Below are 17,756 nucleotides of genomic sequence, written 5' to 3'. Positions count from 1 at the left end.
GCTCAACAGCCGATAGTTTACATGCATCCTAATAATGTGTTAATAATCCGACTAATATCTGAATCAGAATCATTTTTTTTGTGTCTACTGAATATATGAAACATATTTATTCAAAATAAATTCATTTTTTTTAATTAATAGAATGTTATTCAGTGTTTTGTCATACCGCCAAAAATATCGTTATCGCAAAAATACCCTGAAATATCGTGATATTATTTTAGAGCCATATCGCCCACCCCTAGTGTGCATTATAACTAGTGTTGCACCAATACCAATACTGTACTGGTATTAGCGCTGATACTCGTAGTGTCGGTATGGGTAATGGTGATATCGATAACTATGACGGACACTATGAAGCGTCGGTGTGTGCAGTTTTTGGTGTTTATAACATGGTAATGGAGCTGCTTACCCGAGCGACTGAGCTGCTTCTTTCAGTAATCACTCGTCTGCCGCTGTGTGGTCACTTACAGACTCAGTTATTGTGTTAATGTTATTAAGAGAGCAGAAGGAACCGCTGGACTCTCGGCGTAATGATAGCCTTTAGCCTTGAATTAGCTTTTAGCAAATCAGCTAATCATGATAGTAAATACTAAATATATACAGTAAATAAACAAAAATAGACATCTAGTAAGTATAATCCCACCAGTAAATGCCATCTAGCCAAGCTGTGCATCTCTATTACATGTTACAACATTACCTGTGTCTCCACACATGGAGGACCAGTATATCGCTGCTGGCAGAACAAACCCTTGTATCTTCATTTTTGCCGTTTTTCAGTTTTTGACATAATTTGAAAATGCCTGTTGTCCTCTACATTGTGTGTAAATTTCATGATGAATGGACCAAAAGAAATGACCCAAAATTACTTGGGAAAATGTCTGGTTCCACTGACTTACACTGAAAGTAGGGCAGGTTTTTTCCTTCTCCTGTAAAGTTAACATTTTGGAGATACAAGGTTTTGTTCTGACAGCAGCGATATAGGTCCTACAGTGCTGTGCAAAAAAGCCCCCCTTCATTTAGTTTAAACTGCTATTAAGTACAAGTTCTTTATTTATAGACATATTTATGAGGATAGCCCACTTGCATAAGCAAGGAAAATAAGTGAGAGACAGAAATTTCAAAATGTGGAGTTTCAGAGAAAATGGGGCTCCTAACAACCACCTGGAAGTGTAGCTGATCAAGACGAACCTCACTGAGAAAAGGAGACGGACGCATCAAGCAAAGAAGCTGAACAACGGACTGACCACCCCAGAGTCCAGACCTCAACACCACTGAATGGGTTTGATTACTTCAGAAAATCATCAACCAGCTTCTAAGACTGAACTCTGGAAGTGTGTCTGCAGATTCTTTGCGGAGCTGAAAGTGAGTGAACAGTGAAATGCTGTAATAAAGGTAAAGAGTGGACGCACTAAATACTGACTAGAAAGATATATTTAGTTTTTTGCAGCTTCTGGGTAATTTTCTCTTAAATACATGTTCACTGCTTTTCCTCTGGCGCTGAAAAAACTGACTGAAAATTACACAAGTGAAGGGCGACTTTTGCACAGTATGGTTTAAGGTAAAGATCATTTTCTAACCTCAATTCTAGCTCCTAACACAGTTCAACAGCGCATGAAATGCACTTTGCTGTTACATTCTACCAATACCTCTAACATAAGGTTGTGGATCTGCCACTTTATTAGAAACCCCAATACTGTAAGATGTTTGAACTAAAATGCTGTCTGACGTTGTTTGCTAAACCTTGCTAAAAAAACATATACTGTGATTTATACTGTGTATTGTAGAAATTTCTTCAAATACTGTCAAATTTTTTATTTTCCCACATTGCCCACCATTAAGTACTGAGTTAAGTATCTGCTGTAATTAATTGTACTGCACTTGTATTGTATTGTATGTATTGTATTGTAGTGTATTGTATTGTGTGGTATTGTAGTGTAGTGTATTGTATCGTATCATATTGTAGGGTAGTGTACTGTATTGTAGTGTAGTGTATTGTAGTGTCATGTATTGTATTGTATTGTATTGAGATCAGTGATATGAAGATGTGGTGCTGAAACTCACTGTGATTTTGGTGGCATTGTTGAGAACGGCGATCCATTCCACCAGATCCTGTTTATCATTAGCCTGCAGGTAGAACTTCCTCATTCCAGCATTGATGACTGCAGAGAGAAAGAGAGAGAGAGAGAAAAGGAAGGGGTAGAGAAAAGGGATAGAGGTTGTTAAACCGACAGTAAGCATGAGTGCCTATAAATACATCAATCAGGCATAATATTCTGACCACCTCCTTGTTTCTACACTCACTGTCCATTTTATCAGCTCCACTTACTGTATAGCTGCACTTTGTAGTTCTACAGTTACAGACTGTAGTCCATCTGTTTCTCTGATACTTTGTTAGCCCCCTTTTACCCTGTTCTTCAGTGGTCAGGACCCCCATGGACCCTCACAGAGCAGATACTATTTGGGTGGTGGATCATTCTCAGCACTGGAGTAACAGACATGGTGTGGTGTGCTGGTATGAGTGGATCAGACACAGCAGATGATGCATCATGAAAGACTTCTTCAGATAAATGGAAAATGTGGTGTTTATGGTTCTATATCGAACCTTTCTGAAAACGGTTCTATACAGCACCAAATAGGGTTCTTCTACTGTTATAATCTTGACACTGACGCATTCTCCATCAATCTGACAAACCTTTCATGATGCAAAGAACCATTTATTTATGCAATGAGTTTGTGTATTTATGGTATAGTAACAAGAAGGTTCTACACCTAACCCTAACGTTTTTGCTCCAAACATTTATTTTTTGCTTGTCCTGTAGATTAGCTCTGTTTAGTTCACTCTCCAATAGGCGTCCAGTGCTGGACGGGTGCACCTCCAAATCCTGCACCAGTAGACCCGCGAGGCAAGTAAACACTGAGGGAGGCTGCGGATCATAACAGGAAGACGATTGGCCGCGATTCCGTCTACTGGCCAGGCCTACGTACGCACACTCACATTTCCATCAAGAAGTAGGTCAAACCACTGACACTCCAAACCAGGAGTGACAAGGTGAGATCACGAGATAAAGCACATTCCATTGCAGATCATCACCTACAGACTCAACATCAATCTAGATCAATATTACAGCTGCGAAGCTCTGACTTCACATCGTTCCGCTTTGTTCATAATTGGTGACTAGAGGAACTACTAACACAGCCGTGAAAGAGACGGATGCACAAAGATTCAGCCACCGAAATTGTTGTTTCGGCGATTTTTCCCCTCGTTTCTCCCAATTTAGTCATACCCAATTCTATCCATTAGTTAGGATTCCTGATACCACACAATGCCACCAGTGCTATGAGGGCAAAGGCTAACACAGGCTATCTGTGAAGCGCCACAGCATCTTTTGTGAATTTTTGACAAATGGTCAAAAATGATGCTTTCAGAATTTGGCCGAAAATATTTTGGTTTTCCTTCGTCTCCTGCTCTGGTCAATGCAAACAGTTCAGTCTGAGCAGCAGCAGATCAACGAATCAACAAAATATCAGTGTGCGGTTTCTCCAAGAGACATTAGATAAGAGATCTGTAATCACTGATCATGTTGAGCATCAAGGCCCACTCACCACAATGCTCTAAGGAGCTTCACCCAGGAACTTCTACACTACATATCTGACAGCACCTGAAAACATGACATCTCACTCGATATGCAGAATACGGCAAAACAACTAAGGCTTAAATAAAAGTCCATACTAGCATGCAGTACAATCAGTTTATGAAATGATGTAAAACTTCACAAACGACAGCCAAAGTTCTAATAATGGACTACATCATTGTGGATGCCCAGCCATTCTCTGCTGTTGACGACGTTAGATTTTATGGCACATATTGTAGCTACACACTGTAATCATTTTAGTAAGTGTTTGGACCCAGCCGGCGGCGAGGTGCCATAACTTTAGAGAACTCCAATTCCCAGAAACAGCACCTTTGTCATATCTTTGCAGAGGGTACGGTACACAGCCCAGGTGGGTATTTAAACAAAAAGAAAAGAGGGCTGGAAAAAAACAAGAGAGAGAAATAGAAATAACCCCTAAACTACTTAAAAACAAACCAAAAAAAGGCTTGAGCTACAAATGGCTCCAAGCCATACAAAAGGTCTTTGTTCCACTAAGAGCAAACAGGTGAAACAAAGTCTGTCTTCCTCTTATATTTAGAGAATAAGTATTTTTGTTTGCTGATTATCCCGCATTTCACTTTTCTAGTTCAGCCTTTGTTTGAGCACACTGCTTTCAGCGTCCCCTTTGTTTGCCCTTTTCCTGCCTTTTTATTTCCCATTCCTTGAGGTGTTTTTTCCTACTGTCGCCTGTGCTTCCCAGTGGTGCAGTGGTAACTCCTCAGCCCACCAATCAGTACACTGGCGGTTCGAGCCTGGCTCTGGCTCACCTCAACTTCAACGTGTACCATCACCAAATTCACACTCCCTGTGATTCTATAAACTCATTTAAGACCCTTTCTCACAGGCTTTCCCCTCTGCACCTGGATCCGCCAGCCTCCTGTAACAGTAAGCTGATTTTGTGTAAACTGTTTTTATTGATGATCTTTTCAGTTTTTCACTCACCGTGTTTTTAGACAAGAAAAACACATTAAGCTTTGGGAGGAAAGTAAAAAAGAAAGAAAAATAATTATATTTTATCCAAAAAATTGTATCCAATTTTTTTTAAATGAGATAATTTTAATATACGGTATATAATTTAGAGCTGTCAAATGCTTAAAAATGAATCATGATTCATCATAAGCATCTTATTCATTTAAATTATTCTTTTTCACTTTTAAAAAGCAGGTCATACTGTTACAGCTACATGGCTGGCCAAAATAAGCTTAACCAGAATCTATTTATTAGACATGTATGTATGGCATTTGGCAGACGCTCTTATCCACAGCGACTTACAGTTTGATCATTTTTTTTACACAGGTAGGCGAAGATGGTGTTAGGAGTCTTGCCCAAGGACTCTTATTGGTTTTAGGGTAGGGTGCTTACCCAGGTGGGGATTGAATCCCAGTCTACAGCATAGAAGGCAGAGGTGTTACCCACTACACTAACCAACCACGGTTATATGAATCATTACTTTCAATAATTCAATGACATTATTTTCATTATGTATACACAGAACCTGAACAAGAAAATCACGATTTCACAGCTTGTGGATTCTTGTAACAGTGGAGGCTCATGAGGGGACCTGGAGCTCCACCAAGCTGTTCGTTTGCTGCTGGTTTATTTATCCATATTTCTACCACAAACACTGCCTAGCACAGTCTGCTAAAGTTAAAGGGAATCACCCTAACAGACATTTAAAAACCATATTTGACCTGAACAGCTACGATTGCAGATCCTATCATAGCAACAAACAGCGTGCTGCAGCTGGGCTTCAGCCTCCCACAAATAGGTTGATACAGGAAAACAGCATTAAAGAAATCAGTGCCATTAGTTTATAGTATCTGAATGAATGATAACCCCTTTGAACAATCTAAAAACAATGCATTTGGATCACCACCATGACATATCGCTGTTCATATCGGGAGAAAACCTTGTGCTCCAAATCTCCAAAATGGTCACTTTACAGGAGAAGGAAAAAACCTACTTCACTTTTAATGTAAGTCAATGGAACCAGACATCTTTCCAAGTCATTTTGGGCTGTTTCTTTTGGTCCATCCATCATGAAATTTACATGCAATGTAAAGGGTAACAGGCCTTTTCAAATTATGTTAAAAACTGAAAAATGACAAAAATGGAGATCGTACGTTTTCTTCGGACAGCAGCGATTTGGAGCTTTACCTCCCTAGTCGCTATCACCCTGATTAGAACAGAAAACAAAGGACAAGCATTCCCTCTCAAGAAAGACAACAGCGCAGCTCGAACTGCTTAACACAGCAGCTATAAATACTCCAGAGGTTTGGAGTTTCCGATTTAAACTCCAGCATCCTGTGGTAAACCCCCTCCCCCCAACGTTCGGATCACTAAGGAGGAGGTCAGCCTGCGGTCACCCAACTGCTTCCTCCTATTTACAGTAGCGCAGAAACACAGAGCCACTTCTGGGCGGAGTGAAGCAGGGAGGTGAGAGGGGACGTGGACGATAAAGACGTGTCCGTGAGTACGTCCCTGTGGTCCCAGAAGACCAGACCAGGCTCAATGCCTATTGTATCTCCCTCCCTACATTTATGAGGGCCAGATGCAAAATGAGGCTTTGCAGGTGCTGGTTTGGATACTGAACGGTCCTGGAACCCAGAGAGGGTGGACGCCTTTAAAGCGACAGTTCGGCCAAGAATCAAAGTACACAGGTTTCCCCCTATTCCAACTGTTGATCGGCCAAGACACGTTTGGAGTTGGAAGGTCTCTTCTTTAGTTTTGAACTAGATCCATGAGGCTAAAGGAGCTAATAAGTAATGAGAGATTATACCCTATTGATTAGCACCAGAGTCAACACATATTTGCCTTAGAGTGTGTGTTGCTCAGTAATAATGACTTGCTTTTGTGGTTTCTGACACTGTATGAACAAATTTAGCTACGACAGAATTCACTTTTTGCACCACCTTCAGAATCCTCCATAACTTTTCAATGACATCCAAGTCACTTTATCTGAAGGCAACCTAAATAAGGATGTCGTAACTCATGTACTGTATTTATGAACAGCTTATGCCTCTAATTGCAAGACGCCATAAGCTGAAGTAAATGGTTTAGTACTTTAACTCGGGTAGAACTACATAGAACTGTTATAAACTAAACTTCCCTCCACGTTCCATTACTCAGGAATGATGCTTAACAATAGTGTTAATATATAAACATGGAACAAAGGCCCATCACTTTAGTTTAAGGCCTCTTATGTCAATGCAATCTTGGTCATCTTTAGGTTACTAGCATGAGATGATCAAAAATACTCAAATGGTGCTTTATAAATATGTTATTTATTACCTATGCATGTCTTATGTAAATCGCTACAACATCCATCTTCCAGGTTGAGATTCTTGGCCAATGAGATTTAATTCTCCTCCGATATGTCTCGATAGATCGTTTTATTCATGCTTCCTTCGATGACGTGCAATGCCCCAAAGAACAATCCACATCATGATGCTCCCACCATCATACTTCACTGTAGGTTTTGTGTTCTTGGGATCATATGCACAACCTTTCTTTCTTTCTCCAAACGTGACGAGCCTAATTTTTGCCAAAGAGGTGTATTTTTGTTGCTCCTGGCCAGATTACACTGTTAAAAAGAGTTCTGATTCCTCACAATGCACTCAAATTTTAGAGAAACTGAGGTGACTGCAGCGCAGAACGTAACTATTAGTTCTCATCATAACTACTGTCCTTGCTGCTAACTCTTATCGAGTGACTGCTGGCTTAACTTCTGTATCATTAATAACTTGGCTGTTTGACCATGTTTGGGGTAAGGGGAGCATTGTGTAAATACACCTCTCAGTTTGATGGTTTCTGAGCCAAGAGCTGGAGTAAAGCATAAAAGCTGAAGTTCAGCTCCACTAGAGAAATATACAGGCAGCATACAGAGCCTGAAACTGGTCTAATTCTGTTCAGTAGAGCCCCCACTCTTATGAGCATCTTCCTTTAAACCATGAAGAACAATGCCTTGGGTGAAGCGCACTGTGTGTATGCGTACACGTCTTTGTTGGATACCCTCCCTGGTGCTCCCAACCTTCCGTGTGTTTCTCCGTCTGGGATTCGGAGTACAATGCCATACACACATGCACGCTCCTGCACGCACGCACAACATATGGGAAGCTGAGCAGAAGTCAAGGGTTCTGCACTGTACTTCTTGGGCAGTGCAATTTGAGTTAGTCAGATAGAAAAAAGGAAAAAAAAAATAAACCACGAAAAAAGGCCACTCAGTACCTTCCCACTATTTAGATGTACTACTGTATCAAAGTAGGTGATGTGGCTTGAAAGGTGTCAATCTAAAAGTTTTACTGACAAAAAGGGAAAGCGCTAATCATTGCTCACCTCAGCCAAGTCACATCATTACTTATTTTACCTTGAACCTTTTGGGTTTTGACACCAAACCTGAAAATATCACTAAATTATGCTGAAAGATTTATTCCAGCAAATCTATGCGAGTAGAGTGTAAAATAAAATTGGGCTTGATATTTATAGGGGATTTTCTGCGATGCTTCCTATGTGCTATGGCTGCACTCTGTACTATCTGTAGCCCAGTGGCCTTTTGCCAGCTGCAGTAGTCTTTATATGTCTCCTTCTCTGGACTAAACAGTAAAGATACTCTGACAAAGAAGTCAAACTCAGGCTCTACACTGACCACTGGTTGAGTATACAGTTCAAAGATCTCATGCTTCTTAACTATAAGAACTGATAACATTACATTAAGAGACCCTTATTAGAAATTTCACCTCCGCTTTTAATGCATCAGTGCAGTAAAACACTACATACACACTAATGAGCACACACACTTTCCCGGGGTAGTTGGCAGCCCTATCCGCAACGCCCGGGGAGTAGTTGGGGGTTGGGTGCCTTGTTCAAGCGCAACTCAGCCCGTACTGTCGGCTTTGGAGATCGAACCGGCGACCTTCCAGTCACAGGGCCAGTTCCCTAACCACGACTGCCCCAAAGTTCTTACCATTCACTTTACTTACTAATTTACTTACTAAACTCTGGCTGTTTGAAAAGCTCTACGATGCTGACCAAGTGTAGATAAACAGAAAGACTGGTAGGCAAGTAGGTAGGAAGGCAGGTGGGTGAACATAAACTGACTTACCGAAGCAGAACTCCGCCTTCGGTCGCAGTTTGGTGGCATCGCTGACCTAAAACCAGAAGAGTTCAGCCATCAAGGCTTGTATCATCTTGTATCAATGACTAGAAAAATCAGCAGAAAGCAAGACTCACCTTAGAGATGTACGTGAGTTTGAGGGAGCCGACAATGGGAGCGCCTTCTGGAAGGTTCTGTGGAGAGGAAAGTAAGGTCAGTGTTAGCAAAGCAACACTTCTAAAGTCAGGAACATCGAAGCACATTAAGCTCCTCTCCCTGCTGCAACCAGGCAACGGCAGAGCCTCATAATCAAAGTTTTACACTTTCATAAATCAGACATTAATGATACAAGAAGGATGTGCGCCTGTGTGAGTGAGAGGGATAGAAAGTACTTCGCTGTATCTGAGGAGAGACGTGGCTGGAATGCAATGAGAAGAAAAGTTGCAGAAGTGAATGGTTGTGTATAAAAGTTTCAACACACGTCTGGAGACAGCAGAGCTGGGCTGAATAATTCAGAACTGAGCGCAGCATCCATAAATAATGATTTAACGCTTCTGCTTTTGTATGAGGATTGGGAGAACTCAAACTCCCAAAATAAAAAGAAAGGAAAAAAGTAAGGAAACTTGGGAAAGAAAACAGAAAACAGCCTTTAAAGCAAACAGCATCAAGCCTGGTTCAATATCTTCCATCAAGTGAGATCAATCCTGCTAACTTGCAAATGTTATGGCCCACCTTGAGCTTTAACTTGTTGCCCACATTTCACATGGATGATGGAGCAACCACTGAGAAGACTGCCGCTCCACGCAACTACTGGGTACCATGGCGATTTAGGGCCACTGTTAATAAAAATAGAAATAGCAGACTTCGAGAAAAAAAACGTTGTACTATTTAGATAAAAAAAAAGTCGTACTAGTTAGGGGAAAAAAAGTCCTACTATTTAGAGAAAAAAAAAGTCATATTATTTAGCGGAAAAAAGTTGTAATATTTAGAGAAAAAAAGTTGTAATATTTAGAGAAAAAAGTGGTAGAATTTAGAGAAAAAAAGTACAATTTAGAGGAAAAAAGTCGTACTATTTAGAGGAAAAAAGTTGTGCTATGTAGAGAAAAAAAAGTCGTACTATTTATAGGAAAAAAGTACTATTTAGAGGAAAAAAGTCGTACTATTTAGAGGAAAAAAGTTGCACTATTTAGAGAAAAAAAGTCGTACTATTTAGAGGGGAAAAAGTTGTACTATTTAGAGGGAAAAAAGTCTTACTATTTAGAAAAAAAAATACTATTTAGAGGAAAAAAGTCTTACTATTTAGAGGGGAAAAAGTTGTACTATTTAGAGGGAAAAAAGTCGTACTATTTAGAGAAAAAAAGTACTATTTAGAGGAAAAAAGTCATACTATTTAGAGGAAAAAAGTCATACTATTTAGAGGAAAAAAAAGTCATACTATTTAGAGGAAAAAAGTCATACTATTTAGAGGAAAAAAAAGTCATACTATTTAGAGAAAAAAAGTACTATTTAGAAGAAAAAAGTGGTACTATTTAGAGGGGAAAATAGTTGTACTATTTAGAGGGGAAAAAGTCATACTATTTAGAGGAAAAAAGTTGTACTATTTAGAGGAAAAAAGTTGTACTATTTAGAGGAAAAAAAGTTGTACTATTTAGAGGAAAAAAGTCGTACTATTTAGAGGAAAAAAGTTGTACTATTTAGAGGAAAAAAGTTGTACTATTTAGAGGAAAAAAGTACTATTTAGAGAAAAAAAAGTCGTACTATTTAGAGGAAAAAAGTCGTACTATTTAGAGGAAAAAAAGTCGTACTATTTAGAGGAAAAAAAGTCGTACTATTTAGAGAAAAAAAGTACTATTTAGAGGAAAAAAGTCGTACTATTTAGAGGAAAAAAAGTCGTACTATTTAGAGGAAAAAAGTCGTACTATTTAGAGGAAAAAAAGTCGTACTATTTAGAGGAAAAAAGTTGTACTATTTAGAGAAAAAAGTACTATTTAGAGGAAAAAAGTCGTACTATTTAGAGGAAAAAAGTTGTACTATTTAGAAAAAAAAAGTACTATTTAGAGGGAAAAAAGTACTATTTAGAGGGGAAAAAAGTACTATTTAGAGGAAAAAAGTATTTCTATTTCAAGGAAAAAAGTAACTATTTTGAGAAAAAAGTACTACTTTGAGAAAAGCATCATAATATTTTGAGAAAAAAAGTCGGAATATTTCAAGGATAAAGTGGGCTTACTGTAGAGGGCTGCCATAATGGGTTGGGGTCTCGGTTGCTGTACTGGCGCTGGAGTTCTCAAAATAATATACATTACTTTTTTCTTGAAATAGTTAATTCCATGTTCCCCAGGTTTGGGCCATGACAAATTTGCTATCTGGGCCAGCAGGGCAGCTCAGTCAGAGCTGCTCAGCAAGGCCAGGTAGTTGGAGACAATTAGTTAGGAAGTCTAGTAAGAGCCAGTGAGTGTGACAGTGCAGCTGAAGCTGTTTAGCAAGAGAGTGTAGTGGAGATTAGCTAGACATTGGCGGCTGATTAGCTGGGGAGTGCGGTTAACTATGCAGTGTTGTCAGGTCTGGTTAATGGTGAAGTCGGGACTGGTATGCTATGCGGCGCAGTTTGTATAAAAGGTGGTGACACAGAGGAACACAGAGAAGCACAGGTCGGTCAGATCTGTTGCGTTTTAGACCATGTGCCACCATTAAGGTGCCAATTATCATCTAGTGTAGTTGTGACATGGTTAGCTAAGCAGTGTTTTCCGGGTTGGTTCCAAGATAGCAAATTAGAGCTGGTTAAGTACGTCACACAGTCAGCTCAAACAGTGCTCATTATGGTCATCTTGGAGGCGTTATCAGATTTGTTTATGTAGGTGGTGTATTTGGCACTGGTCATCTAGACGGTGTAGTCATAGACAGTTATTTAGGTGGGGTAATTGGAGACGGTTATCTAGGCAGCACAGTCTGAGAGGGTCACCTAGGCAGTGTATTTGGAGATGGATATCCAAGTGGTGTAGTAGGAGACAGTTATCAAGGTGGTGTAGATGGAGACCGTTAGCTAGGTGGTGTAGTTGGAGATGGTTACCTAAAAGGTGTAGTCAGAGACAGTTATCAAGGTGGTGCAGTCAGAGACAGTTATCAAGGTGGTGCAGTCAGATACAGTTATCTAGAAAGTGTAGTGGGATACAGTTATCTAGAAAGTGTAGTCGGAGACGGTTATCTAGAAAGTGTAGTCGGAGACGGTTATCTAGAAAGTGTAGTCGAAGACGGTTATCTAGAAAGTGTAGTCAGAGACGGTTATCTAGAAAGTGTAGTCGGAGACGGTTACCTAGAAAGTGTAGTCGGAGACGGTTATCTAGAAAGTGTAGTCGGAGACGGTTACCTAGATGGTGTAGTCGGAGACAGTTATGTAAGCAGTGTAGTCAGAGAAGGTTACCTAGATGGTGTAGTCAGAGATGGTTATGCGAGCGCTGTTGTCGGAGAAAGTGTAGTGGGAGACGGTTATCTAGAAAGTGTAGTCAGAGACGGTTATCTAGAAAGTGTAGTCGGAGACGGTTACCTAGATGGTGTAGTCGGAGACAGTTATGTAAGCAGTGTAGTCAGAGAAGGTTACCTAGATGGTGTAGTCAGAGATGGTTATGCGAGCGCTGTTGTCGGAGAAAGTGTAGTGGGAGACGGTTATCTAGAAAGTGTAGTCGGAGACAGTTATCTAGAAAGTGTAGTCGGAGACAGTTTTCTAGAAAGTGTAGTCGGAGACAGTTTTCTAGAAAGTGTAGTCGAAGACTTATCTAGAAAGTGTAGTCAGAGACAGTTATCTAGAAAGTGTAGTCGGAGACGGTTATCTAGAAAGTGTAGTCGGAGACGGTTACCTAGATGGTGTAGTTGGATACAGTTATGTAAGCAGTGTAGTCAGAGAAGGTTACCCAGATGGTGTGGTCAGAGATGATTATCTAGGTAGTGCAGTCAGAGACGGTTAACCTAGGTGGTGTGGTCAGACACGGTTATGTAGATGGTGTAGTCAGAGATGGTTATGTAAGCGGTGTTGTCGGAGATGGTTATCTAGACGGTGTAGCTGTAGACAGTTACTTAGACGATGTAGTTCGGAGATGGTTATCAAAGCAATGTAGTCGAAGATGGCTATCTAGGAGGTGTGGTCAGAGACAATTATCTAGGCGGTGTAGTCAGAGACGGTTACCTAGTCGGTGTAGTCAGAGATGGTTACCTAGTCAGTGTAGTTGGACACTGTTATCTAAGCAGTGTAGTCTGAGATGTTTATCTACACGGTGTAGTCCGAGATGGTTATCTAGAGTTGGAGTTGGAGATGTTTATTTAGGCGGCGTAGTGGAAGGCGGTTACCTAGATGAGGCAGTCGGAGACGGTTATCTAAGTGGTGTAGTCAGCCAGTTATCTAAGTGGTGTGCTTAGAGACAGTTACTAGACGATATAGTCTGAGATGCTTAACTAAGCAGTGTAGTCAGAGATGGTTATCTAAGCGGTGTAAATTGAGACGGTTATCTAAACAGTATAGTCAGAAACAGTTATCCAAGATGTGTATTTGAAGATGGTTATCTAGACGATGTAGTCTGAGGAAGGTTATCTAGGTGGTGCAGTCAGAGATAGTTACCTAGGTGGTGTAGCCAGAGACGGTTAGCTGAGCAGAGTACCTGGAGACAGCTACCTAAGCAGTATACCCAAAGGCAGTTATCTAGGCGGAGGAGGTTATCTAGACATGTAGTCAGAGACGGTTGTCTAGGCAGTGTATTCAGAGCTGGAATGAATGCAAAACCTCATTCCACTTTATAGTTCCTCAGAACAGAACCAGTCAACTGGATTAAGCAATAAAAGTGCATTTGCAGGCTAAAGATATACATCTAACTCACTAGTGAATCATAATTTTAAGACTATACCCACAGCTCCATATAAAAGACAGTGATGCACAATCCACCATAGATGAGTAGAAGCAAAGATCTTACTGTTGATCAATAAACCATATGCAGCCCACGTCAACATGGGCTGATAAAGACCATCAGAGCTTATTTAGTCTGGCTCAAGCAAGAGACAGATCAATTATCTCTATCACTATGACATCACCAACACAGCCGAGCCTCCCTGTCTGTCCATTATGGCATCAATTATCCTCTACACGCACTGAGATGAGCCTGAGGCTTGCCCTGCCCTGCTCAATGCTGTGCACTCACAAACCTGTGGCATGTGACAGTAAATGTTTAGACTCCTGCAGATGTCGTAAATTTCAGACGACAATCTGCCAAAACATGTTCTGTAGACAAACATGATGAGCTTCTTCTAGCAATGGCACAAAGTTCACCCATTCAATCCAAAACAACACGCAAGCACAGCTAATGGCCTGTGTGTTTAACATGACCACTGAGCACTTTCAGAGGACTCTGTCAGTGGTATTCTAAAGCAGCTCATGACTCACTACTGGGCAGCACAAGAGCTGGTTCATGAGGGGCCTGGCCACTTCTTATTTCTCCCGTTATATCAAAAAGAGGACTGCTAATCAGCAGAGGGCGCCCTCGAGGAAGTCCTCAATAAATGGGAGTAAAAGGAGCTCAACGGTTAAAAACTAAAAAGTTAAAATAGTTTCTAGTCACTCGCCTAGAACGTTTCTTTAATTTTGGAAAGTAGAAGGACGTGTTTCACTAAAAAAGCAAAGAAATCTTACCGATGTTTCCTTTTTTCTACAGCAAATGGGTTTTGGGCAGCAGAAAGCAGGTGTTACTGTTGGAGCGTGATGATTGGTTGGCAAGCGGAGCAGCTCATTGGCTGTTCGCGCTCACTGACGTCATTAACAAACGTAAGGCGCCGTTTTAAACTCTTATAACTCGAGTTTAAAAGCTCTTAAAAACATAAAAGCGGTGTTGAAATGTTTTATGCTGTTCTGTATTTCAGGAAATGAATGAATTCATTTATATTCAAAATGTTTAATAAACTTTTTTATTAACTATGATTTTACTCAAATGTTCCACATGTGGGCACAGTCGTGGGCTGGAGGTTAGGGATCTGGCCCTGTGACCGGAAGGTTGCCGGTTCGATCCCCAGGGCCAACAGTTCATGACTGAGGTGTCCTTGAGCAAGACACCTAACCCCCAACTGCTCCCCGGGCGCCGTGGATAGGGCTGCCCACCGCTCCGGGCAAGTATGTGTGTTCACTAGTGAGTGTGTATGTGGTGTTTCACTTCACGGATGGGTTAAATGCGGAGGTGGAATTTCCCCAGTTGTGGTATCACTTATCACTTATCAACCCATCGACTAGCTCGGGAGCGCCCTCTAGTGTTTGAGAAACCTGGAAGACATTGCAGAGTGGGAATTCTCCTCTCTACAAGTTCTCTGGCAACACCACATTTGCCCAGTCGGCTCTTCCAGTGTACTGTGTTTCTGTGCGTCATGCTAGCACTAGTCATTACTTACAGCAAACAGCCAATGAGATCTACCCATTTTCTTTCAGAATTCGCTAAAAAGATCACTGATTAATTAATAATTAAACAAATAATAGACAAATATTCACAAACGTGGTTCAGTTAACTCTTGAGTCACAGTTAGTGCTTGGAAACTGGCTTTAGATAATGATACTTTATGAGTTGCATGCAACACATTTGATTACTATGCTCTTTAGTCAAACTAGTACAGTAGCTCATTATTTTTAACGTTATATCACTCTCGCCATCATCACCTTTAATGTGTGATTTATGTTGGCATATTTACAGCATTTTCATAATTATTGCATAATTTTCCCAGACATCATTAGCCTACTTTTTCTAGATTTGTAGATCTATATATCTTTTATCTACTGTACTTTATATTCGACTTTCAAAAATTCATGTTTAAGTGGCCATTATGGTTGTACTTGATGCCTCACTCTTCTTATTCCAGAGTCATTCCAAGTTCCTCAACAACTGCATCTCAGTCTCCTCTTCTGTACTAATTATATCCTTTACTTCCCAAATGAATCTGATCTGTGTGTAAAATAAGGGGCATCAAACGAAAGGAGGAAGACAAACTAAGCTTCGCAAATCATGACAACAGCAGGCCAACAAAGAATCATTTATAAAGCTGTTGCCGTCAGTTGGCTAGTTAATGAAAAGGTTTTACATTGTAATAAAATATTTGTTTATTGCTGTGGCTCTGGAGGCTGAAAAAATGAAAAACTAAGTTAAGTGATACTTTTTTGATCCCACAACCGGGGAAATTCCACCTCCGCATTTAACCCATCCGTGAAGTGAAACACCACACACACACTAGGAGGCAGTGAGCACACTTGCCCGGAGCGGTGGGCAGCCCTATCCACGGCACCCGGGGAGCAGTTGGGGGTTAGGTGTCTTGCTCAAGGACACCTCAGTCATGGACTGTCGGCCCTGGGGATCAAACCGGCAACCTTCCGGTTACAGGGCCAGTTCCCTAACCTCCAGCCCACGACTGCCCCTAACAATAATGGGTGGGCAATATGATGACAGTTTTACTGTTAGCATAATAAATTATGGCACAATATGCTTTTCTGAGCGCATCACGAATATCGTCAGTGCTTAAAGAACACTAACTGACTTTTACATTGTATAATGAGCATAATTAGGCCAAATTGGATGCTAAAGTGGATTTAGTGAATTGGATTTAGTGCACTGAACAAAAAATTCACTGTAGTTGTAGGTTTAGTATTATTATTACTATAGCATTTTTAAAAGTGGCACTACAGGTTCTATCATGTCTATAACAACGTATTTAATCTCAGAAAACAAATGATCTTGACGCATATTGTATATTGTGAAAATGTATGGAAGTATCGTGGATATTTTTGCCCTATCGCCCACTGACTTACTGGCTGGCTGATCACTGGCTTATTTGACCAAGTTGAGACAGTTTCTTTTTCAAGCGAGTTGCGAGAAGCTTTGCATTATGCAACTCAAGTGAAACTAAGTTTCACAGAGGTTTCAAGCAAGTTGCATGTGAGTACAGCCAACCTTAGTTCTCAGCTTATGCTCTCAGCATAGGCTTAGTTCTTAAAGAAGCTTGTGAAGTACAAAACGAGTGATGTTTTGACTCTAAGTCAATTTGACAACCAAGGCCTTTAGCCCTGAGCGATTGCCGAGGCAGGTTGGGTGAGATTGTTGAGCCGTTTGCCCTCGAGGGCGAGCTACCTGGGGGTTGTCCATGTACCAGACGAGACTGCCCTCCAGTGTGTCCAGGATAAAGTAGCGGCGCAGGAACTTGCCGCTGTTCTCATTCTCCTCGATGTCCAGGAAGCCACAGATCCGGTTCTGCCGATCCACATAAGGCATCGCGGGGCCTGGGCATCACACTGAGACAGAGAGAGGAGAGAGAAAGAGGGGAGAGGTGAGGAGAACATTATAGATAGCAGAAAAAGAAGTCGGAAAGTTTCACGTTAACATCAGCCAGGCATTCTGCCCAGGCCAAACTTTACTTCCTATCTCTCTCTGCATTACTCCCTGGGTCTCACACTGTGAGCAGATTTTTTATACCAGTGGTCTCCAACTCTGGCCCTGAGGAGCTACCTTTCTGTGGAGTTTAGCTCTAACCTGTGTCCAGTAAGTTGCCCCACCCATTTCTAAAATCTAATACATCTGATCCAGCCAATCAGGACTTGGGACAAGGTCAATTCGTTGGAGCAGGTGTGGCAAACTGTGGTTGGAACTAGGCTCTATAGGAAGGTAGGGCTGGAGACCACTGGCTTATACAGCCCCAAGTCCCTAGAATACCAAGAGCAACAAACAAAGTGATTGCCACTCTCATACTCTATATACAGTACACTCGGGGTGGCCAATCCAGGTCCTGGAGATCTACCACCCTGCGGAGTTTAGGTCTAGCCCTAACTAACACATCTAGGTAATGAAGGACTTCTGGAGCATTTGAATATTAGACCCAGGTGGTAGAACTCCAGGCCCAGAACTGAACACCTATACAGTGCACTGTGTGTTTTCACTTTTGGGTTCTCACAGTCCACCTCTTACTTTTAACGCTCATTGTCCATTTTATCCGTTCCACTTACTCTATAG

The 17,756-nt window shown here is 41.1% G+C and overlaps 1 protein-coding gene across 7 annotated transcripts in view; it reads right to left on the bottom strand.

The window, feature by feature from the left end:
* The window catches only part of plekha1b (pleckstrin homology domain containing, family A (phosphoinositide binding specific) member 1b), a 58,480-nt gene that overhangs the window by 21,607 nt on the left and 19,117 nt on the right, over positions 1-17,756 (bottom strand). For all 7 annotated transcript variants that reach the window (XM_017710556.2, XM_017710557.2, XM_017710554.2 and 4 more), the window contains exons 2-5: positions 16,881-17,041; positions 8,883-8,939; positions 8,755-8,800; positions 2,062-2,159 (exon numbers count right to left, since the gene is read on the bottom strand). In XM_017710556.2, the coding sequence (XP_017566045.1) occupies positions 2,062-2,159; positions 8,755-8,800; positions 8,883-8,939; positions 16,881-17,021 (342 nt within the window). In that variant the 5' untranslated portion in view covers positions 17,022-17,041. The remainder of the gene's footprint in view (positions 1-2,061; positions 2,160-8,754; positions 8,801-8,882; positions 8,940-16,880; positions 17,042-17,756) is intronic.

The sequence above is a fragment of the Pygocentrus nattereri genome, chromosome 13 (genome assembly GCF_015220715.1).
Source record: "Pygocentrus nattereri isolate fPygNat1 chromosome 13, fPygNat1.pri, whole genome shotgun sequence".
Taxonomy (NCBI): Eukaryota; Metazoa; Chordata; class Actinopteri; order Characiformes; family Serrasalmidae; genus Pygocentrus; species Pygocentrus nattereri.
The sequence above is the reverse complement of the archived record's forward strand: the minus strand, read 5'-3'. Positions and strand labels throughout refer to the sequence as shown.